This window comes from Peromyscus californicus, unplaced genomic scaffold (genome assembly GCF_007827085.1).
Source record: "Peromyscus californicus insignis strain IS unplaced genomic scaffold, ASM782708v3 Scaffold_11__1_contigs__length_118956290, whole genome shotgun sequence".
Classification (NCBI taxonomy): domain Eukaryota; kingdom Metazoa; phylum Chordata; class Mammalia; order Rodentia; family Cricetidae; genus Peromyscus; species Peromyscus californicus.
This window is the reverse complement of record NW_026294402.1, coordinates 86,627,943-86,651,950: the sequence shown is the minus strand read 5'-3', so window position 1 is coordinate 86,651,950 and position 24,008 is coordinate 86,627,943. Positions and strand designations below refer to the sequence as shown.

General features: G+C 39.4%; 1 protein-coding gene across 1 annotated transcript; it reads right to left on the bottom strand.

Annotated features, from left to right (window-relative positions):
• Positions 1–866: 866 nt before the first annotated feature.
• Positions 867–23,122, bottom strand: Plscr1 (phospholipid scramblase 1). The gene is made up of 9 exons (XM_052716809.1): positions 22,678–23,122; positions 15,712–15,735; positions 14,367–14,447; positions 11,266–11,531; positions 9,561–9,603; positions 7,929–8,149; positions 7,649–7,810; positions 2,264–2,425; positions 867–1,291 (listed from the first exon to the last, which is right to left on the bottom strand). Exons 2-9 carry the CDS (start codon positions 15,722–15,724, stop codon positions 1,235–1,237), a joined length of 1,005 nt encoding a protein of 334 aa, XP_052572769.1. The 5' UTR covers positions 15,725–15,735; positions 22,678–23,122; the 3' UTR covers positions 867–1,234.
• Positions 23,123–24,008: the final 886 nt, after the last annotated feature.

Genomic DNA, 24,008 nt, shown 5'->3' with positions numbered 1-24,008 from the left:
AATAGTTTCAACACTGTGCCACTGTAAAATTTTTGAGTCCTTAAAATGAGTCTTCCTTTGGCAAAAAAAAAAAAAAAAAAAAAAAAATGTGACTTCCTTTAGTTTGGCTGGAAACTCCATGTCGGCCCCACTCCTCCCTCTCCAAACCCTGCCCCCTCAGAAAGACTCCCAAATGTCCAGGCTCCTCCCCGAAACTCTTCTGTCTACAGGTCTAAACCCAGGTCTCTAGACCTGCCAGGTGATTTCTCTCCCCCTCAACCCCCCACCAGCCTCACCTCTGGGCTGCTGGAAAGTCACCCAAGAGCACTTGGCCCAATAAACCTGGTCTTTTTAATTTGGCTTGCTCTGGCTGACTGCATCATCGGAGAAACTTACTATGGGGGGAGGGGGGTAATCAAAAAACCTATCACTTTTATTCACTGGAAGCCACTTAAAAGTTGCCAATAAAAGTTTTATCAGGTGGGGTGTGGTGGCACAAGCCTTTAATCCCAACACTCAAGAGGCAGAAGCAGGAGAATCTCTGTGAGTTCAAAGAGCCTGATCTATATAGCAAGTTCCAGGCTAGCCAGGGCTACATCATGAGACCTCATCCCCAAAAGCACATATATGTGTATATATACATATACATGGTATTATTATAATACATTATTATGTTATAAATGTATTATTGGTATGAGAAGTATAGAAGTAGATTTACATAACTATACTGATTTTCTAAAGAGAGAAAGAAAACACACTTACTGTTTCCTTACTAATGACTATGTTGAATAATAGTTAACCCTAAGGTAAAGGAAACAGGAACATTTTTTTTAAAGGTTTTAAATGGATAGTATTTATAAAAGAACATCAGGTCTTTTGTGTAAGTTATAATTATATTTAATATATAACTTCATATTAAATTACAATAACATTTAAATTTTTATAAAATGGAAAATGAATCAAAGATTGTGAGCCAAAGCATTTTTCTTTGACAAGCTCATTTCTATGTGTAAAAATGCATATATTTTCTTACCAATTCACAGTGAACACTTTAAGAATGTATAAAACCAAATACATGACAGAAGTATAGAAAATAAATTATAATTTGAGAGCACAATTGTACAATGGGAGGTATAGGCATCATAGGCTAATTGATACAGTTATTTCAGAAAAGACAAAAAGCCATGTGTGTTCCTCTTAGACAGTATCCATCAGAATGTAGTCCTTCAATCTCTTGAGGAATCTCAAGAAACTTCTACCATACTCCTGCTCTTTGTTCCTCGTTTCCAGTTTTTTCAAAAAACATGAAATCCTGAATAAGACAAAAAGAAAAGCTTTCAACAACAAAACAGAGAACAATCCTCACATAGAAAGGGAAGTTTTAAAAACTAAGCAGCATCAGAACAATGGGAAAATAGAACTACACAAGCTCTGCCTTCCCTTCCCATTTTAATAGCAATCAATTCACCCCTTCTCCCTGACTAACGCCGCCATCAATTCTCCAGATACCAGGGTTTCATACCCCCCTTGAAATCTTTTTTTATCTTGTTTCCTTAACTCCTGCTAGTCCTTTCTAGAAATGGACTGCCTCTGGTGACAAGAGTTCCAGGTTCCACTTCTGACTTTGGTCTGATGCAGCCTTCTCAGTCAGAAAGCATAACAGGTGCAGTTCACTGGCCCTCGGTCCGCAGCTCTCTTCTGAGCAGGCTTACTGTCTCCCCAGACCGTATTGCCCTTTGAGAGTCTAACCTGACATTTCCTCTATGATTGCTATCAAATTGTAGAGACTTTCTTGGATCTCTATTTTCCTGCTCCCCTTCTATTGATTTGCTAATCTCTTGGCTTGAACAATTGCACAGCCACTTCCTTTCAAACCAATTATCACACAGTCACCAGAATTTATCTTTGTAATGTTGGATTTCCAACAACTTTGCCTAATTCTAAATGAACAGGTTAATTAAATTCTTCATGACCTACTCTGTGCCTAGAAAACCGCCATCTTCCCCAAAGCACCAATTTTGTGTCGTAGAATAACTCTAAGCCCCAAGACCTTTGTCTCATGGGTGGACAGTCTCTTCCATCAACTGTACTAGACTGTGTCCAGTGTCATGTTAAATGGAATCAGACCAAGTTGAACTGTGAGTACTGATATAAAAACACGTTCATTTTATAAGCCATTCTGGAATACTGGAATAAGTCAATCCAAAATACACAATTTGGTAAGTGATTTCAGAATGACACTAAGAAAACCACTGATAAAGAGGATTAGCAGGAACAGACTTACTATGAGGAAACACGCTCCAAGCATCACAGCCTTCATCTTCACATCAAGGTCTAGGGGAAACTGGATTCCAAAGTTATCTGCATCCGTGAAGGCCTCTCTCACTAAACCAGACCACTGCTTGGAAATTTTGCCAACTACAGATCCTTCATCTAGAGATTTGAGCTGCATAACAAAAATAAAGTCATAAACATTTCCCAAAACTAAATGTCAAGCATACTTTCAAATTTGCAATTCAATGAAACAAATATTGCATTACATTTTATAAACTAGTAAGCACCCGCAGATTTAAGTAGGTCCCTAGAACTATTAATTGTAGACTGACAAAACTAACATTCTCTGGTTCCTGCTGAGACAGACAATATAAATTTTGACACTTAAGGCAAAAAAATTTTCAATAGAAAAAAAAATTTTTTATTACTTCACTGATATACTTTCTAGAACCATTGGGAAAATAATAATTGCAACTACTGTTCAAATGCTGCTTTAAGAAACTTAGCTTTCTTGTAGTCTGACATTTAAATGTGATAGAGGCTCACTGCTACCCATGCGTGGTGGGCAGTAGGGGCTCATGGAATGCAAAAGTCAAAAAAGACCAGCTGGTGAGTGGAAGGAACCAATAAGAAGCTCCATGGAAGGCTCCTGGGGCAGAGATGGGGTAGGACTTGATAACAAATGCAGAGTAAAAAATACGAGAAGAGAAGCATGTGAAATCAGATTTCCAATGTAAAAAAGGTTCTGATTTGGGCTCTGTGGGAAGAAAGTCTAAGGCCCCATTTTACAGTAGAACAGATAGGGCACTAACTAAGCCACTCCATAGAGGGCATGTATGCTCACCAAAGTATGTATACATAGGCATGAGCCAAATGAGGAGGAGGTATGTCCTTTCCAAACCTGCAAAAGGCATCAGAGGAGGGAACAGCCTCCTTTAAAGCCCAGGCCTCTGACAGAATCCACTAAGCACACATGGGGGCATTCAGAGGTAGTCAACATCTTGGGGTGGCTGGAGGAGGATGGTACCTTAACTGTGTTTATGTTTACTTCTAATATGAATGGAGTCACAAATTATTGCTCATTGAATAGTACCTTTACTCCGCACCCACACTAGGCATAGTACATTTTGTGGTCCTTGAGAATTAGGTTTTGATATATATCTAATTTGATGACAGGGTATGGCAGATGACTTGAGTGTTGACCATGGCTAACTTGCTTGGCCTGGATGCGCATCCAATGAGTAGTATCGCCCACTGAGCAGCTGTGGGTACAGTCCTAGTGCTGGTGGTCGTGTCAGAGGGGCAGCAGGTGGCAATTGAAGTTCAAGGTATCAGCCCACTAGGAGCCAACTCCTGATGGGTGAATCTCCATGGACTATGGAATGTCTTTTGCTTCTGCTGAGCCTTTACATGTTTGCTGTTGCCATCTTTCTCTGGTATCTGGCATGTTGGGAATACGTGTGGGAGAATCCCCACTGCCTGTAATGTAGTGTTTATTTCATGGAAACATCCTGTTCGACTGGGCATTTTCACCTGTAGATCATTATGAAGATGATTTCTTCCTAAGCTGTACTGTTCTAATTGATAATAATAATGTTAGTTTAAATAGAGTTTTGATGATAAAAAAATTGAAACAAGGAAGTGTCACATAGCTAGAACACATGAGTGTCTATTGAGGAGTCATATAGACTGTGGCTTAGCTTAATGATTAAGAAAAACAACTGAGTCCCAGTAGCCCAGATAGCTTAAAATCTTTTAACCTTAATGTTGGGAGATGTGTTCACAGGTTGAGGAGTGCATCACAGTTGAAACAAAGCTTTGAAAATAACTTAAACCTAAGATGTTTTTGTCAAATAGCTTTGAGGTTAACAACCCAAGAAGATAATCTAAAGTTTTAGAAAAGCACATAGTTGAGTGAGGAACTCATTAAGGTCAGGGAACAAGACAAAGCAGCCCAATTATCATTAGCTGATGTGCCTTTCTTGCTAGGATGGGTTGATAACCAACAGGGATGACTAATTCCTTATACCCGTTTCTGCCCTCAATCTCCTGATATAAAAAACAATTGATGATTGGGTATATACCCTAAAGATTTAAAGTAGAGCTAACTGATACTTTTTTTTTGAAAAGGATTTTTTAACTGCCTTAAAAAAAAAAGATTTATTTATTATGTATACAGTGTTCTGCCTGCATGTATCCCTGCAGGCCAGAAGAGGGCACCAGATCTCATTACAGATTGTAGTGAGCCACCATGTGGTTGCTGGGAATTGAACTCAGGACCACTGGAAGAGTGGGCAATGCTCTTAACCTCTCAGCCATCTCTCCAGCCCCTGACTGATACTTTTTCATGTATAAAAGTTTAGATTTGTGATTCCTAATAAGATTACCTTTCAAGATAAGTAATAAAGTGATTGGTCCTTTCTTTGTAACCACAAAACGCAGCCTGCCAGTAAAAGAATATCTTACTTGTTTACACTCTGTTAATCAAGTTGCTTGGGTATGAATGTATGGGGTTTCTTGGGATAATTTGTTTTTCACCTATAATATGTAAAATGTTTAATCATATTAAGAGATGTGGAAAACATGCTTTTTTTTTTTTTTTTTACTTGTATTCATTGTAATCATTCCCTTGAAAAACAGAATGTAACCACATTTTAATTTTTATATTGCCTGAAAGATTTTGCTGGGGTATATAAGCTGTAAGGGAAAGAATAGAGTTAAAATGGGTTAGAAGGAAAACATCAAGAATGAGAGAGAAGGGAAACATCAAGAAAGTTAGAAGAAGGAAAACATCAAAGAGACAGAAGGGACATTTCTGGATAGAGATAAGAAAAGAGAATATAGAATACAGAATGAAGAACACAGAAGAATAAAGGAAATCATCAAGAGAGTATCTTTTCCCCTTACCCTCTCAGATAAAAGAAGTATTATTTGTATGTGCCGACTCCATAGATTCCCTTTGAGCCCTGAGCTGCTGAAGGCTGGTCCTCCAGGCAATGAAATATGGCATCTGAAATCCTAGGACACACTTTCCTTGAGACCACTTGAGAGGTCACCTCCTGGTCCAAGTTAGCACCATCCACCTGAGCTTCCATCAATACACAGAAACTCAGCTGACCTAAAGGTCATGATGTGAACGCAGTGAAGTTGACATGAAATCAAGGACCATTATAGTTGCATCATTTTGATAAGCTGGTTTAAAACAAATCCTCTTTTGTAATATTTTAGTATTTTATAGGCAATGGCTGTCACTTAAGCATTTATAGTCAGTCATAAAGGGCCACATAAACCAAGACGGATAAAGGACTGGAGATGCAAACAGTACTTAGCAAAGTGCAAAGTGGTTTACCATTCATACATTCCTGTTATAGTGTTTATTGTATAAGTCGAGAAAACTAAATGTTTTTAAAAAGACGTTAGTAAAATAGAAAAATATGATAATACCCTATGATGAAAGTTATGGGAATGTGTGTCTCTCTCAAAAGATCTTATTTTCCATTAACCCTTCCCTTGATGAGGTGAGTTGACCAGTGCCAGGGAATGAGATGAAGGCTGAAGAGGTTATGTGGCTGGTTTAGCCTAGGAGTTTCTCAACCTGTGGGTCACGACCCCTATGGAGGCCCAACGACCCTTTCCCAGGGGTCACATATCAGATATTTATATTATGATTCAAAACAGTAGCCAAATTACAGTTATGAAGTAGCAATGAAATAATTTTATGGTTGCAGGGGGTTGCGGGGGCGGCACCACAACATGAGGAACTATATTAAAGGGTCACAGCATTCAAAAGGTTGAAAACCACTGGGCTAATGCAGAAAGGCTCCTTGGTCATCCAGTGAGAGAGCAGAAGAGCAGGTTTCCTGACTGACATTTAAGATGCTTCGTGTAGGACCTTGTGGAGGGTGTGAAGAAAGATGGCTCCCATCGAGTCAGGATGGAGCAGGACAGCCTCAGGTTAGTTCACACTACTGGAAATAGGGTGTAATTTACATCTTATAGAGCATTACTTCTGGAACCTTCCATTTTATATTATCAGAGCCATTGCTGACTATGGGTAATGGAACCTGTGAAAAGCAAAACCTTGTAGATGTATCCAACCTTCTTATTAAATAAGAAACACAGAACCAATGCAAAGAAGAAAGCCAAGAGGTCAGAGCTAAGAGCTAAAACCTTACCCTTCCTCCTGCGGTGGTCCTACCTCTCCGAACCAGAGCTACCCCTGTGTTAAAGTCTTTATATAGAGTTCCTGTCTTGCATTCTCATTGGTTGTAAACCCAACCACATGACCGCCTCCTCACAGCCTGTCTGTATAGGCCTCCAGGTTTTCCATGATTGGTATTAAGATTAAAGGCATGTGTATCCAATAATGGCTGTATCCCTGAACACACAGAGACTTACCCAGCTCTGCCTACCAAGTGCTGGAATTACAAGCGTACGCTACCACTGCCCTGCTTTCCTATGGCTTGCTAATAGCTCTGACCCCCGGGCAACTTTATTTATTAACATACAAATAACATTTTAATACAAATAAAATATCACCATAAAACCTTAAAAAGATGAGACTTTTAAACTAATCATATTGAAACTGTCGTTAGTAAGGTATATTAGTTTGCATTTGGATCCTCAGCATCCATGTACGAAGGTGACATATAGGCAAATGACTGTGTCCCACCTCCTCTAGGGAAAATATAGACTGACATCTTGGTCAGAATTCTAAAAACCAAAAGTGCAGACTTTCCCTTCAACAGCTGGAGCTTGTAATGCAGAACAAGGGAAGAAGGAAGAAAGGGTCCAGGAAGCCCACTTTAGTGGCTTGGTTACTCTTCTATTTAAAACGTGCAATACAAAGTATAACCAGTTAGTCTGTATGTGTGTATACTATGTGTGTAGGTGTTTATGTCTCTGAACATCAGTATGCATTTGTGTGGAAGCCAAGTCTGCAGACATATGGTTGACTGCCCTCAACCTTATTTTTGAGACTGGGTCTCTGAACTCCTGATGCAGCTGGGCAGCAAGTCCCAGACAGTCTTTTGTCTCCATCTCCCCAGTGCGGGAACATAGGCATTTGCTTCTACGTCATGCTTTTTACATGGATGCTGGAGATCCAAATGCAGACTACTATATTTGTACAGCAAGCACTTTGTCAACCCAGCTATCTCCTCACCAAAACATACAGAGGTTTTAAGTGCTAGATTTTTTTTTAACTTTTCTTTCCCTTTTTTCCCCCACTACAGACCTCTGCTTTTTATCTACACTGACCTTTAATCAGAGTAATTGTTAATCATTAATCAGATGAGCACACATCAGTTCAAACTATTTAGTGACATCCTATAGGAGCAGTATATTCTTTTCATGTCAGGAAAGCACATCCTATGAACACTATGATACTTCTTACCTCAAAGTCAATGTCTGAACAGCAGCTGCACACAACACACGGACCAACAACTTTTAGAATATCCTGCTTCTTCTCGTTTTGGAGAGTGAACTTTGGCAGACAAGGGTGCCAGGTCTGAGTCACATAACCTATCGGCACACCAGGAGGAGCTTGGATTTCTATCTACAAAAGCAGGAAGAGTGCATGTTGAATGTAACCATAGCCACACAGTCAGGTTTAATGCATTCTTGAAAACTCCTGTTGCACTCCCTCTCGGCTGCTGTGGGAACTTCACACTGACCTCCTGGAGGCAGCAGGGGAAGCAACAGCTACTGCATCTCAGGGGTCTCTCCAGAGTCATGATTTCTCGGCCCAGATTATCCAGGATCCTCAAGGTGAAAGGTCTAGCTGCTCCACAGCAGTTTCGAGTACAGCAGTCAGTATCTTCCACTGCAAAGTAAACTCTCTGCCCAAGGCTGTTCTTGATTTCATATTTGTTATTCGTTTCAAAGCCTGTTAAGACTGAAAACACACAGGGGAAACCACATTCACCACTTTGCTAGAAACAGTGGCTCTCTCCTAAGGTAGCAGTGGGAAGCCAGCCTAAGGCTGCAGGGAACAGTGGAAAATGGGAGACAAGCAGTGCAGAGATGATCTGGACTCAGGACACGGCAGTGGGAAAAGAGAAGAAGATGAAGGTAAGAAGGAAAGACGTCGCCCATATGTGAGACTTCCTAAGGGAGCAAGCTCCATCTCCACCTCCATGGACTATCATAAGGGGGCTTCAGTGTCTGTGGTGGTGGAGTGCTGAGGGAGAAGGAGGGGCTAGGTGTGTGGATAAATGCCCAGTCTTCTCATCTGGCAGAGTTTTGCTTTAGAGCTTACAGAGTGATTGTTATGTTTCTAGTCTTTGAATTGAATCAGTGGTGTGTGTGTGTGTGTGTGTGTGTGTGTGTGTGTGTGTGTGTGTGTGTGTGCACGCAGTGCCTTTCCCCCACCATTTGAGCAAAAGCAATGAGAAGGATTTTTCTAAAAGCACAGATGTGAATAAGGAGAATAAAAATGGAAGTGAATCGGAACAGGACATTGGGCTAGGGAAGCCATGTTTAGCTCAGAAATAAACAATTCAAAGTGGAAGGGAGGTTTTAGACAAGGGGCATAGTGCTTAGCAGCCATATCTTCAATTCACAGCCCACAAGTGTTATGACACCATGGGCCAACAGAGTGGTGCTAAGTCCTCCCACCCAGAGAGTTTCAAATGCTTGCTATATTGACTCTCACACTGGGATCTTCTATTTTTGGTTCAGCCAGGAAGACAGAATAAATATCATTCCTTGTTCATAGCCCTCTGATACTAGGGTTATGGTTCATCAGAAGACTGCCCCAAACCATGAATAATTATTTAAAATTTGCCAAAGCTCAAAATACTCTATGCCATCTATGTGCAAGGACTTTTGGTTATCTGGAGATGTTCTTTGTCATGATGAACTCATTGACGTGCCTTTGGTGGGTCTGAGACAGTCCCTGAGCTCAGCATTGATGGGAACTTCTTTCAACACTTGGCTGTCACTCAACTGATTTTTAGCAGACAATTATTATCCAATTTATTTCTCTTTTAATATTTTAACCTCAGAAATCTTGAGCTTGGTCATGAAATTTAAAAACATTTTATAGCCTCTAATTTTCCTTCCAAGTGCTGGGATTAAAGGCATGCACCACCACCGCCCGGCACACTACAGTATTATAAAGCTTATATATCCAAGAGGAACTGTATTAAAGGATCGCAGCATTAGGAAGGACCACTGCAAGAAAGCTGTCTGTAGCCTCCTGGCTGAACCTCCCACAGAATAGTGATGTAGGAGAGGCAACTGGCAGGCCCTTAACAGTATGAACTGCCCCTGATAGAAATACCATCATTACAATGGATACACACCTTCCAGAAGTTCAATTTGCTGATGAACCAGAATCTGATCTATCTGTTATAGAAAAAAGAGAATACTTGAAGTAATCAACATTTCATATTCATATTGCTTTCTATTTAAAAGAAAATATCTTTTTAAATTTGCAAAACATTTGTGGAAATTATTTACTATAAGATAACATTTTGGTCAAATAAATCTGATTTACAAAAAGTCCCAGTATGTATAAAACATCACTCTTTCTAAAAGTTTCTCAAGGAATATTCATTAACACTTCAATCAATTTATTAAAGTATCTGTTCTACCAGATAGAAAAATATCATGTGTGATCAATGTCATCATTTGTAGTATGGGTAGATTTTTCCTGATATATATAGGATCCTAATTTTATAAAATCTGTATTGAAGTTATTTTATCATCAAATAATTGATAAGACTTTCCCCATCTTACACTTTTGAGTAACCTGTGGAAAATTAGGTGGTTAGTACAGAGTATCCACAGAGATGCTGGATTAACTGAGAACTGGATGGTTATCAAAAGGCTATCTGCTTATGTTTATCAGTTGAACATGTTTATTGTTCCTATTTCACCTAATTTCCTTTATCAAATAAAGGTTAAAAGTCATACTGCTGTATTGTGGAATATTTGATCACACTGTGAACCCTGAGTTTATGTTTGTGTTAATTAAATAAAATAAACCTTGGGTCAGGAGGCCAAGTCTGCAATTAGTTGACAGAAAGTAATCATAGAGTGTCTGACTGGGTTCTTTTGTTTTGGCAGAGTGGAAGGATGTTCTCTTTTGGAGATGCCAGCAGAGAGAGAAGGTCAGCTAGTTGCTGCCCAACTTCTCTGAGCTAGCAGGTTTTCACCCCAGCCTTTTTGAGTCTTACTGATAAATAGAACAATAGAGATTTAATTAAAAGCTATATTTGGCAGCAGCGACAGAGCCAGTGCCTGCGGGAACAGAATTCCTGCCAGGCTGCAGCCTGAGTGGTCGGGCCAGTGCCAGAGAAGCAAGCAGGCCAGTAATTGTGGAACCATATTTGTTGGCTAAAACAGCAGTAGATTAAAGTGCAGCCTCTGTGCTGTTGGAAAAACAACACAGCTGTAACTCGTTATCGAGTAGTTCGGCATATGCATGGCGTTTTTTATCTGTAGGATTAAAAAAACTGTACCGTTCAAGGGACACAAGCAAGAGCATAGGTGAGTTTTATTGGTGGTAAAAATATGAGTCATATCATGAGGGCGTGAATTGGTGTCAACATAAAAGAACACCGAGTTCAGTCCCAAAGTCCGGATTAGAGGGCCAGGCCCACTGTCGTGGACAAGGTATATAATTTTTTTGCACCTTGTTGTTTTCTTCTGAGAATCATGATAATTATAACACCTGTACGGCAGAGATTTTCCTGTAATGATTCAGTGAAAAGGAAAAAAAAATACATGAACTGAGTAGGAAAATGAATTTAAAACAGTGCTTAATAACCATTGTCTAGGTAAATTCAAAATTACAGAAAACATAATTACTTTGCACACTAATATTCCCCTTAAAAAGTGAATCTGACCTAGCAGAATTAGAAGTATCTAGTAGTAGAAAATGTTATTTTTCTATTTTAGACTTTAATGAATTTTTTTTTGGGGGGGGGGGATCTGGTACTCCAGCTTAAAAACTTAAAGCACGCATTTGTTTTATTCATGAGTAGTTCACGCATTTACACTTGCCTGAGTTAAGTACTCCAACCCAGGTGGACAATTCAGTGGAGGAGGTGGTGCTGGCATCCATGGGGTCCCTCCAGGCCCACCTGGATGATTGTACGCTGGCTGATTCTGGACAGGAAAGCCACCTGGGCCAGCACCTGCATAACCTCCTGGTGGGACTGGGTAGCCAGCTTGGGGCCCCGCATAGGGACCCTGGGGCCCTGGGTAAGGACCCTGGGGTCCTTGGTAGCCATACTGGGGTGTGGGGTAGCCATTCTGTTCTGGAGGACCTGAAATGAAAGCAAGTGAAGTAAACCATGATTGCACAGAAAAACCAGTTCATTAGAAGCAGCCCAATCATCTACAAACTGAATTCTCCTCTCAGAAAATAGGTTCTAATAACTGGGAATGGGAAAGAAAACAATCTCTGTCCTAAAGATATGATACTCTGCATAGAGAATAATTCTGGGATTTCAGAAAGCAGCATATCCTATGTGTACAGACCCGGGAAAGAGTTTTCTCCATCTCCCAAAGGAAGAACTGGGAATATATGGACCATTTGTTTATCTGCCTGAACTGGGAAGGAAGATGGTGCTGTGATCTGGTGGGTGGAATCCAGGAGTGTTACTAAATAAACATCATCCATCAAAGACGATAGATTCCATGGAAAAAAAAAGGACTGTTTAACTTAAATATTATCATGTCACTGCTGAGAAATCCTAGTATGTAGTTAAAGACAAATCATTCTTTGTAGTACATTCCAGATACTTCTTTGCCAGGAGTTTTAATTCAGTGTATTCCTCTGAAGTTCTTTCTGTCCATTGAAAAAAATAGATCTCTACCTTTATGATTATAAATTTAAATCTTACTATTTAGTCCCATCTAAGCTCTAGAAAATACAGTTGATTAACCAAAGAATATAACAAAAGCTATGAGAAAAAATTTTTTTATTATTATCATTTTATGTATATGGGAGTTTTTCCTGTATATATGTATGTATACTATGTATATGCTTGGTGCCTGTGGCAGTCAGAAAAAGGCATCAGATCCCCTCAGGTTGGACTTACAGATCATTATGAACCACCATGTGGGTGCTGGGAATCAAACCAAGGTCCTCTGTAAGAGACTACTAAGTCAACTCTCCAGGCCCAAGCAAACTTTTCAATAATTAACAGAGAACAGGACTGAATTAATACAAGTATGCTACATAGTCTCCAAGGAGGAACGATTACAGTGAGCTTCCTAAGTCTATCTACAGAGTAGCTACTGCATAGAAATGGAATATATATTCAAAGGATTATATGCATCTATGATTTCACATCGAAAGACATGCAAAGTTTAACACTTAGAATCCACCGTCGATAAATAAAACACTTCTGACAAAAATCCACGTCTCATTCAAAAACAAGGCATAGAAAAATTACTATACCTCACAACGCTCCTTAATTGCCTTCATAATTTCTGACTATCATGGCAAAAGGTCATCAAGGAGAAATTTATGGCAGGCTGTCATGTAGAATTCAGGGGTACAAAGAGAACTGACTCAAGAGGCTTACAGTCAGCTTTCCATCCATTAACAAACAAAAACGTGCGTAGATGTGAAGGAATCTGTGAGCAGGATGGCGGCACAGGAGGTGGTCGCTTTCTGTAGATTGCAACCCTGATCCATAGCCATGAGAAGGAAAGGGCTCTCTATGTGAAGGCCTGATGAGGTGTGTTTAAGGTGGAGTGAAAGAGTACGCCGAGGCCCTCACCAGGAGAAAAGACGGAGACACACATGCCTACTCTAAGTTAGCTATAAGGCAGACCAAACCATTCTCTAACTCTCTGGCTCACATTTTAAATTTGCTGGAAATTCTCCCCAACATCGTACTTTGGGAATTCAGCAGAGGTTTTCAAGCCTGGTCTCATAGTAAAAGAACCTGGTAATTCAGAAATTACCAGTCCCTGAATTCACAGGTCTACTAGTGTCCTTGTCCTGCTACATTTAAGTTGCTCTTAAGTGAAGGCCTGGCTGCCAACAGTCGAGCCGGACCGTATTCTTTAATTATAAACATCCGATAAAGATCTAGGCTCCACAGAGCAGTATCTATGACAATCTGTTTGCGCAGCAAAGAGAACAGATTGCATAAACCCTTCTTTCCAATCAGAGCACTATGATAGTAACCTTCAGGTTGTTTTTTGAAGATGTGGATAGCCTGCTACTGGAAAATCTGGATAACCCATCTACTTTGGCATTTGCAAAGGTTGGATAATGCTGACAATTGCATTTGCTACATGGAAACCTTACCATTATTTTATGCATTGGTTCAAAATGAGACATAAGATTTGTATCCCTAGTGTATAATGATACGATTCATCTACTTTTCTGAGACACGAAAAACAAGAATCATCATGATTACAACATTAAGGTATTTTTTTCTTTTCTCTTTTAGTAATGGGGATTGAATTTATGTTCTCACACATACAAGGCAAACATTCTACAATTTTGCTTCATCCTGGCCTTATTTGTATTTTTTATCTTGCATCAGGCTTTCGATAAAAGCTTGAATTTGCCATCTACCTGCTTTATCTTACTACATTCTAGGATTACAGACCTGCATCTTTAAGCTTGGTTAAGAATAAAGCTGTCCATCATCCATGTCGCAAAGCAACAACAAGAACCCTAGATAGCTTCCAGTGTTAAGGAGCCTTTCCATTGATTCATGACTTCACTGAACACAATTAATCCCCAGTCCTGAATGACTCAAAAACACCCATGGAAAACTGTCCTAATTCTTGTGACATGATCACAGTCTTCAAAACAGATGAGCAGTCTATAAAATTAACTCTTAATTGTGTGTTTAAGTGAAACATTGTTGCTCAATATAAACATGCTCCAGCCAGATTTTACAGCTTTTCTTTATAAATAACTCTTACTGGCCCTCTATAAAAAAATACTCCTATGGAAAACACATGGGACAAAAGAAAATAAAAAAGAGCGAAGCTGCCAAAATTCCTTTCATGTAATTTCTTGAAAGAGAATTACTAAAATAAAGACATATATGCCCCCACACCCTTTCTTTCTCTCCCTGCCAAATTTCAATTGATTAGTGTTACTTTTCCTTCTGCAACAAGTATTTTACCTTGGAATGCTCCCGGTGGATGCTGAGGGGCATACCCAGCTGGCAAATGTGTTCCTGGGTGAGGAGCCTCTGTTTGCATGCCTGCAGTTCAGGGAGAGAGGTACATGCATGTCAGCTTAAATAAGATGTGCATCGGGAAGAGCAGCACACAGTGCCAAGATGGTGTGCATGTAGAACTAAAACAGCCTTGAATTCATGGCTTGGAAAAGAGCTAATGTGAAGGAGACTTTTGATTCAATCACACTGCAAAAACTGATTCATATAGTTGAAAGAATGGCATGTGTTTTATGTTTTTGGAATTTAACATAAGTAGAAAAATCATAGACCTATGAGATAACTATCACTAGAGAATATTTTAATTAATTAATTTTATTTTTACGTATACATATAGATATGTATATATTTTATGTAAACTTATTCATATACATTTTATTTCTCTTTAGGCACAAATGTACCTATACGCATGTAACTATTTGAATATAATGAGCAAAAAGGTGACTGTGCCAGTGGTCAAATAAATTTCTCTAAGCTGAATGAGCTCATAGCATGTAAAACAGCACAAACCTACACAAATTTATATTTCAATGGCTTTAATTTTGTCTTATGAAAATTTGGGTTGAGACGACAGTCATTAAGAAGACTAAGTGGTTGGGCCTGAAAGTTGTCGAATATACTCGTCAAAGCTAGATTATCATGAGATATGGATAATTTTGACCATTTCAACAAAGATAAGAGAAAGAAAAAAATGCATTTCTGAGAAAATAATTTGACTAGTAATATTTTCTAAGATAATGTAATGTTTTTCTTCTCAGAACCTAAATTTTAATAAGGCAAAATATTTTACTGTAGACTTAATATGTGTTTTACTTAGAACTTTCCTGAGAGGAAAAAAAGAATAGAAACAACCTGATCAATATTACTAAATCCTAAAGGATGTGTATGTTATAAAACACACATCATCAAAGTATGCATCTGAACACTTTTCAGAATGAACGATATCAAAAAAAAGTTATTCTTTGATTAGTATGACTAGAATAATCATTATGTATATAAATTGTCCCAAAAGCCCAGAAAAATAAGACATAATATGCTCTATCCAACATATACATCTGTACGCATAACATAAAACATTCTCTGTGGCTTTCTTGTTACTAATTAAATGGTATCAGTGACATTTGTGTCTATCTTTTCTATGCTAGAATACTGAATAAGACATTGAGGATAATAGCATAACAGTGAATCAAAAAAGCAATTTCAAGAACTGAATGAAACATTACAATCAAGTAATGCCTTATCAGATGATATTATAAAGAAGAAACCTAAATATTCGACATGAATTACTTACTTTGCTTCTCCATGATTTAAACCACTGTGAAAAAAGAATATAATATCTGGCGTTAGTGCATTATTTACAAATTTATAGGAGTGATGTGACTGCTCCAAGGTGCTCAGGAGTTATGTAGGCAGAGGTTCGGTTAGTCCTCCGAATTCATCTAGTCTAGCCTGATCTACTAACTCAAACTTTTGGGTTTGATCCTCATCCCCATACTCTCATTCTTAGAATTTCAGAAGTTTTCAGCTAGTCATGATGGTGGATACATTTCTAAGAGTCTTTGGAAACAGGATCCAAGAAGGAACACTGTGAAAGACCCCCAACTAGCAGCAAAGCTCAATGGGCATCTTTCACAACTTGCACTTTTAAAAGAAGCATGAGGCTCATATATGAATCTCTGAGCTCAGCTGTAGGGATGGTCCAGCAGGGGAGCAAGAGTGAATTTCCAGGGCACAGGACTGGAGTCTGAAATCCAGGATCTATGGACTGTCCTATCCAACTCGAGTCTCAAATTTGAGAAGGTTTGATATTCTGTTCTGTGGATTAAAAGTTGCTTCTTACTAGGGAACATGATTAAGATTCTAATGGTGACAGTATTCTTGACAATCCGAGTGACTCTGTATTTGACTACTGCGGAAGCATGCATTACAACAAAATTTCTACTCGGTACTGTTCCCAGTAATTGGTCCCCATCTTAGCTTTATCCACTACTATCCAGGTACCACATACTGTGCTCTGCATGGCAACTCACTCCGTGTCTACTGGCTACAACTGAAGCGTAGCAGACGAAAGTTCCGTTACAAAACTTGGGATCCTCCTGAATTCAGTTGGTGCCTCCTCTTCTCTGGCACACTCCGGTCACATCGATGTGACAACAGAAGTAATTAAACCCAGTATTCTCAAGAAACAAATGCCATCTTCTACTTCATTTCAAAATTGTTTGTCACTGGCAATTCTAAGTATAAAATTTCATATCTTAATGAAATGCTTATTTCTAGGTATTATCACCCCAATTTTAAGTACTTTATATGCAAGAAGTTCAGCAGTGATTAAGTAAATCTCAATAGGTTTACTCTAAAATAAATCTAAAAAGTTTTTTGTGTTATTCATTTAAATTTCTATATTTACTTCAAACAAAAGGAATGTGATTTTGTAATAACTGGCCAGTAGACACTTCCAATGGCTTTCATCAATCCTTAAGGGCAGAAATACAAATATATACTTTTTTCTCCAATTAATCCATAGAGCTAATAATAAACTAATAAGCATTTGTAATTACAGTAGAGTATAAGGTTATATAGGGCCATGTTAATCTTTCAGTCTATTATATGAATACATGAAAATATATATATATATATATAAAATGAAAGGAAATTCACACAGAATGCCATGACCATCTATCTCAACATCAAATTTTCATGAAAGGAGTACCAGTTTTTATAAAATATTAAATTAAAAGACAGACAAATCTTGGAGTAGAAATAGGTAGTATCCTTTATTCAATATGTGAGTTAAATATCTTTTAAGTCTTCACCTGCATCATTTATATTTTTAAGAATTACTTATTCTTGTTGTCTGTGTTTGAGTGGTTTTGCTTGCATGTATGTATGTGCACCGTGTGTGCCTGATGCCTGAGGAGGCCAGTAGAGGGCTGTGGATCCTTTGGAACTGGAGTTACTGGCAGCTGTGAGGCACCATGTAGGTGCTGGGACCCAGACTTGGACCTCTGCAAGATCACCAAATATTATTATATTATTATTATATTGAGCCTATGGCCTCAAGTAAACAAAAGCTTTAAGGGACTGCATTCAGTCAGAGAACTTTATGTTTCTTAAATTTTGTAAACAGAGCCCAGAACTGGAAAAAAAAAATCCTTTCATAGTTTCCATTTCAAATTTAAAATGAGAAGAGATCCCCCTCCCTAAATCATCTAATAAGATAAACCAACTCAACATCTCAAGCTTTGAATTAACAATTTAATTAAAACTTTTTTCTTTTCACTGTGTGGGGTATGCATGCAGGCAGACATGCATATTTGCATGTGTGTATGTATATTTGCATATATGTATACATTTGCATGCATACATGTATATTTGCATGTGTGTAGACAGGGACTGTAGTTTGAAGGGCTGAAACTGACCCTGGTATCTTCCTCAGTTGCACTTCACCTTATTTACTGAGGCAGGTTTTTCCCTGAACCTAGAGCTTCCCAACTCCTGCTAGTCTATCTAGTCAGCTTGACTACGGGATCTTTGTTTAAAAATATTCTTCTCAGAATGTGGTTGTTTTGGTCTAGAAATTTCTGTGAAACCAGAAATGAAGGGCATGCTAGAGAGAGGGGAATTCCTAAGCCATGTCAGGTGGACCTTAGGAGTGTGGTGCTGTAAAGTTCTGTCTGCATAAGGTAACCAACTGAGAAGACACTGGGTTCCTTTGTCTTGGGAGCTGGAGGACATTTCCTCCTTGCACAGAAATCCCCAAATAGTATTTGTTTGTCTCTCTTTGATGTTTTCTTATTATTTTATTTAGTAATTTTGAGGCTTTATCTATGATTGTGAGGAGAGGCACTTATTTAAAAAAAAGCTGTAGAATAAAATGTGGGTTCTTATTCACCTGGAATGTTAACATCATCTCAAGATTTAAAATTGTATGTGTGGGATCTAGAGTAAAATACTACGTTGCCACTAAGCCTGTCCACGTGCCACTTAAAATCAGCCCCATGTGTCTAATGAATGAAGGCATCTGCATGTGGGCTGCCCACCGGGACTGCTCTCCTTCGCTGTAGAAATGATCCTCTGCCTTTGCTTTGGCAGAGCTCTGTCAGCACACCTTTGAAAATAACTTCAATGTGTTCCTCGTTGAGGCGTGCCACTCATTATTTCAACCTGATGACTTTTTCGTAGTGTTTTCTGCTCTTGTTTTTTTTTTTTTTTAAAGTTTCAGAAAGTTTTCATGAAAAAAGAAATATTTATGATGTACCCAAAGGGGGAAAAGTATGTATTAAACTCACATATAGATTGCACCAGGGAGTTGCCATTTCCTCAGAACAAATAAAGAACTTTAAGAAATATCCTGATTAGTGAGTTCTTCTTTGCAACTATATTATGTGACACATTTATCGGAAATTGTGGCACCATACACATATTAATGCAAGTATACATAAATACAATTATATATAATTTCTGTTTTGTTATTATAATAGCAAATCCCCATTTGTTTTCTGGGGTTTCTTTTTTAATTAATAATTTTAATTAAGAAAGTTTTTTTTTCTTTTAACTGTGTATGAGGTATGCATGCGTGTGGATATGTATGTTTGCATGTGCGTAGATATGGACTGTAGTTGAGAGGGCCAAAGTTGACATTTGGTGTCTTCTTTGATTGCAGTTCACCTTGTTTACTGAACCAGGACTTTCACTAAACCCGGAGCTGGCCAATTCCAGCTAGCCTATCTAGTCAGCCTGACTACAGGAACCACCCTCTCTGCTTCCTGTACGCTGGGACTGTAGGCAGTGGCCACACCTGCTGGGCTGATATGTCGATTCTGCTGATCCACCTGCAAGCCTCGTGCTTGCACAAATGCCTTAATCTACTGAGCCATCTCCTCAGTTCTTTTCCGGGTTTTTTCATAATTGTGAAACATTCCCACCTGGGACAGGGAGAAACCACGAGGGACCAAGATTACATTTTCACAATCCATACATGGTATAGAAAACACCTGTCTCTTGGGATCTTGAAATTTCTGTTGCTTTTAAAAGCACTTTGGAATATTATAACATTAGCCATGTCTATAAAATAAGTACAAATTAGATTGAAGTTATTTAACTAGAATTTACTTGTAAAATGTGTAAGAATAAATGCCTCTCCTTAAATTATCCACTGTAGGAGATAAACCAGCTCACATTTTCTTCACAGCCTAAATGTCAATATATGCCCTGACAAGATTCAGCAACACCGTACTGCTTTAAAACGATTATTAGAAACTCAAAGTGTTGAGCAATTGAATGAGATATCACGGTGAGTAAAGAAAAAAAATTAGTAGTAGTCCAAGAAGTAAGGCAAAAACCACAGTAAGTCACATAGCAAATAATTTTCAAGTACTTTTGGCAATGTTTTAGTTAGTCATAAACCAAATAATTTTCAAGTACTTTTTAGTTAGATTTTTAGGTAGGCTTTGTGCATTTGGAAAGATTTGGTAAACATTTAACATGAACTTATTTCATCTGTTAAATTGTGGGAATGGTAATAGTCAAACTGAGGCAGATAAATATGCAAATGTATTTCCACAAATGGGTACTTCAAGGTATTGGTGAGCATCTGGGGATAGGGCACCCTGACTGTAAACTTGTACAAGAAGTACATTGCTTACAAATGCAATGTCCCTTGTAATAGGAAGTTTCTCTGTCAAAATCTACATCTCTATTTCATGCTCATGAAAACGAAACAAGCTTAAACTCTGAATGAAACATTATAAACTCTGAATGAACATAAATTATACACCAACCAGAAACTACTGACAGTGTAGTGGTCGCGTGTTCACAAGAATGAAAAGTAAGTTTAAGGAAGCAGACATACGTCTCGAAACCCAGTTATGCTTACTGGGTTCCTGTATGATTTCAAAACGCCCTTCTGGGAAGCTCTTTCATTAATATGCGGTATTTTTTTGCTTGCTAATAAATGGCACACCTAAGCCCATGGACCTAAAGCTGTTGTTGAATGCCACTCAGTTCACTAACTAGCTGAATTAACATGGTTCCTTCTCACATCTTCATACTCTTGCCTTTGGTTCACTGAAAAAGAAAAAAAAAAAACAGCTTCCAACTTTCATTGAAATTGGTTAGCAAATATTTTAAAAGGAATCTGTGTTATGGAAGACAGCAAAGCCTCGGGGTTCGAGTTTATTCTTGTGATCAGTAGTTTAATGGCGAGGTAAGCTTTTTTCCAAGAATTTAATTTGCAAATGAATAGAACCTTTTGTTGACACACATTAATTAGAGAGCTGGTTCATTGAGTCCTACTTATTTAACACTGTACTACAAGAATGTGTTGTGTACACAGAGGCATATATACTTATATAAAAACTTCCTGAAGAAATATTTACTTTGTGAGTATCCTGTGGTTTCAAGGGGGTATTCATGAGCAATACAGAGTCTATACTGTCTATACTATACATATAGTATATATACTGTCTATACTATATAGAGACAGTATAAAGGCTACATGTCTACACTGTAGACCACGCAAAGCTCTATACAAACACTTCACCAGTAAACCTAGAGACCCAGGACTGATAAGAAAACTAAGTATATTGTGTAGAACATTGAAAATGCTGAGTGAAAATGACGGTGCTATTAGAAAGGTTTTTAGGGGCACAGATTTGCACAGGAGTAGTGGCGGTGCCCTCAAGATAGATAAAAGTCACATTCAAAGAAAAGTATCTATTATCAGCCAGGCCACAGAGTTAAGGGTGTGGGTGTGTGCAGGGAGCACTACGGACAGGTGGGAAGACACAAGCAGAAATCCTGAAGCTAGAATCTCACTTCATTCAGGAGAATGAACAAGGTGTCAATTACACAGTGAAGGGGGGACAGGTATTTGGAGGTGATGACCAGAGGGGCGCAGGAGACAGCCACCCAGGCAGTGTCTCCACCTTACTCTAAACTCCTTCAGGGAGCCCGATGCTCCCTGCCCAGATGCAAGGACTCTGTCTGGCTTACCACCCCCCTCTCTCCTTGTGTTTGTTCATTATTCAAAGTGGCCCAGTTGTGGTAGGTGCCTGGGTAGAAAGCTCTGTTGTTAGGAAAACTCAAGAAGGAAAAAAGCCCCAATCTGCCTAGTGCTTTTCATTACGCTTCACTTGCACTTAACCATTTAGCTCCTATTGCTAAGCCGGAAGAAAGCATAATTGTTTGTCTTGGAACTGGGAGGAGATCATAGCCAACTTCCAGGAATAAGATTACAGAAATCAATCCACACAGGAACCAGGGGGAGAGCTGCGGGTGTGGGGACTTTGTCAAGTTCTTCACAGAGTGAAAACTGATTTTCACTTGGTTCTTTATTGCAACTTATATTAACTGATGCCAAAGTGACTCAACTCTTTTGTTGTTGCTGTTTGTTTATTTTGTTTTTCTCGAGGCAGGGTTTCTCTTGTGTAACCCTGGCTATCCTAGAACTTGCTCTATAGACCAGGATGGCCTGGAACTCAGAGATAAGATTTCGTCACAAGTGATGGGATTTTAAAAAGTGACTCTTTTTTTTTTAAGTCTGTGCTAGTTAACAATTTAAGAGAAGAGCTGAATATCCATGAAGAAACTGGGTCCGAATTCAAGGCTATGCTGTAACAGAAGCCTGAATCCGGAGCTAGTGGTCTTCAACACTCTGACCTTTACCCCCTTTGTTATTCTAGAATGCTACGCTTGGTTTGGGTTCTAGTCAGAATCCACAGGAACACTTGGGTTAAAGAGCTCCCAGGCTCTTTGAAGGACTCTTCAATTTTTTATTTCCCTTCCCTTTCCTTCTCCTTCCTGCAATGGGAATCAAACTTGGACTGCCGATTTGATAACAGTGCTACTGCTGAGCTACAAGTGAGCCCAGCTTCTGGCCCTGATTCAGGGCTGCTCTGGGCTGTAAAGCAGTGGGCTGAGCTGAAGACGGTCCTGTGGGGACTTTCAGGGAAATGACATCCGTTTGGTTGGGGATGGTGGGGACAGCAGGGCCTCTGGCTGAATTCTTTCTCCACTTCCGGGGTCACTACCCCAGGTCTTTCGGCTACTTTCCCCAGTCTCCAGTCCACTTCCCCTAGTCTCCAGACCATAACCTCTGCCGCCAGAGCAAACGGTCCCCAGTCCTTGCTCCTGCTCAGCCCCCCCCCCCCGCCACCCCCCCGGCACCCTCACCTCCCGCGCCACATCCTTGTACCCTGCTCCGATGAGCGCAAAGATCACGAGCTCTGTCCTGGGCGGCACAGAATGCCGGGCTCACCTGAGGCTCCTTTTGCTTAGCAGCCGGGGGAGCTGAAGTCAGGGATGTGGACGGCGGGTCCTGGCAGTCCTGAGTCCCAACCCCTTGCTAGTGGAGCAGCTGTAAGCACAGCTTTCCCAGAAGCCTGGCAAAGGGACTCTGAGCGACGCCGGACAGCAGCCTGCACTCCAGCAGTGCTCTGAAGCCAGGCAGTCCACCTTCCCGCCCCGCCTACCGAGCAGCTCTCCGACTGGTTGGTGCAAAAAGGAAGTGGGATTTTGATGGCCTTAGAAAGAAAGGTCACTCATCACCTGGGGAGTGGCCTTCTCTAGGAGCTTTTTTTACATTGCTGGATTTCAAACTCTCCACCTATTGGGAGGAGGATGTCAAAAGTTACTTTCCTGCTTTGCATATTTTCCTAAGTGGTAAAATCGGTTACCACATCTGTTCCATCCCCCTGATTGCACTCTCAAGTTTTGCTGAAATCTTTCCCTAGCAGCATTTTTCTCATCTTTTAAAAAGCCCTGTGGCTTTTACAATCATTTGGTGCCTTTTGGTGTAAGGAGTCTTACTTTCTATTACAGTCTATAGAAAATTACTGTCCTTAACTTGAAAACATTCAGGTTGGGTTTGAACTGTTGCTAGCTCACAGGAAAATCAGTGTCTGCTTTTGTATAGTACAACGGTGCTTCTCAAATTACAGTCTGAGCTTGTACAACCTGAGAAGAATCACCAGGCTAAACTATCTTTGAAGGTCGTGCTTTTAAAGTTTCTGATTTAGTATGCCTGGTGTGGAACATTTTATAGGAACTTTCCCTAGGACGTGGAAGGTATTTTTTCCCACTCAAATTTTATGAATCATTTGGTATTCTTTGGGGAGCTGTGTTGATGTAACGATAATGGAAGAGGGTTACAGGTGAATTTTGATTAGTGAGCTCATCCTTCTTTCCCTGTGATCGGTGCATTTCTAAGTATATTCAACTAAAAGAAAATTTGGAAATCATCTTGGAAAGGGCTAACTACTTCTTTATACGTATGTATATCTGGGATATATTGTTCTTTCATAGAAAGCAATGATTCAAGGAATTTCCATGTTACTGTGAGCCATAAGAGAGCAAGTCTTGACAAATGTGAGACTCACGTATGAAAAGACCCTGAGAGCATGGCACACCAGTACTTGACAAATGGACCCTGAACTTTCATAGCTCAAGGTGATTTGTGACTTGAACTGGCTTGCTGTTATGAACTCAGGATATTTATCATTATTCTTTACTTGATTTCATACTCTGGCCAAACAAGGGTCCTTACTACCGTCCCCTTCTGCATAAAAGAGTTCATTTCATTTGAATGTT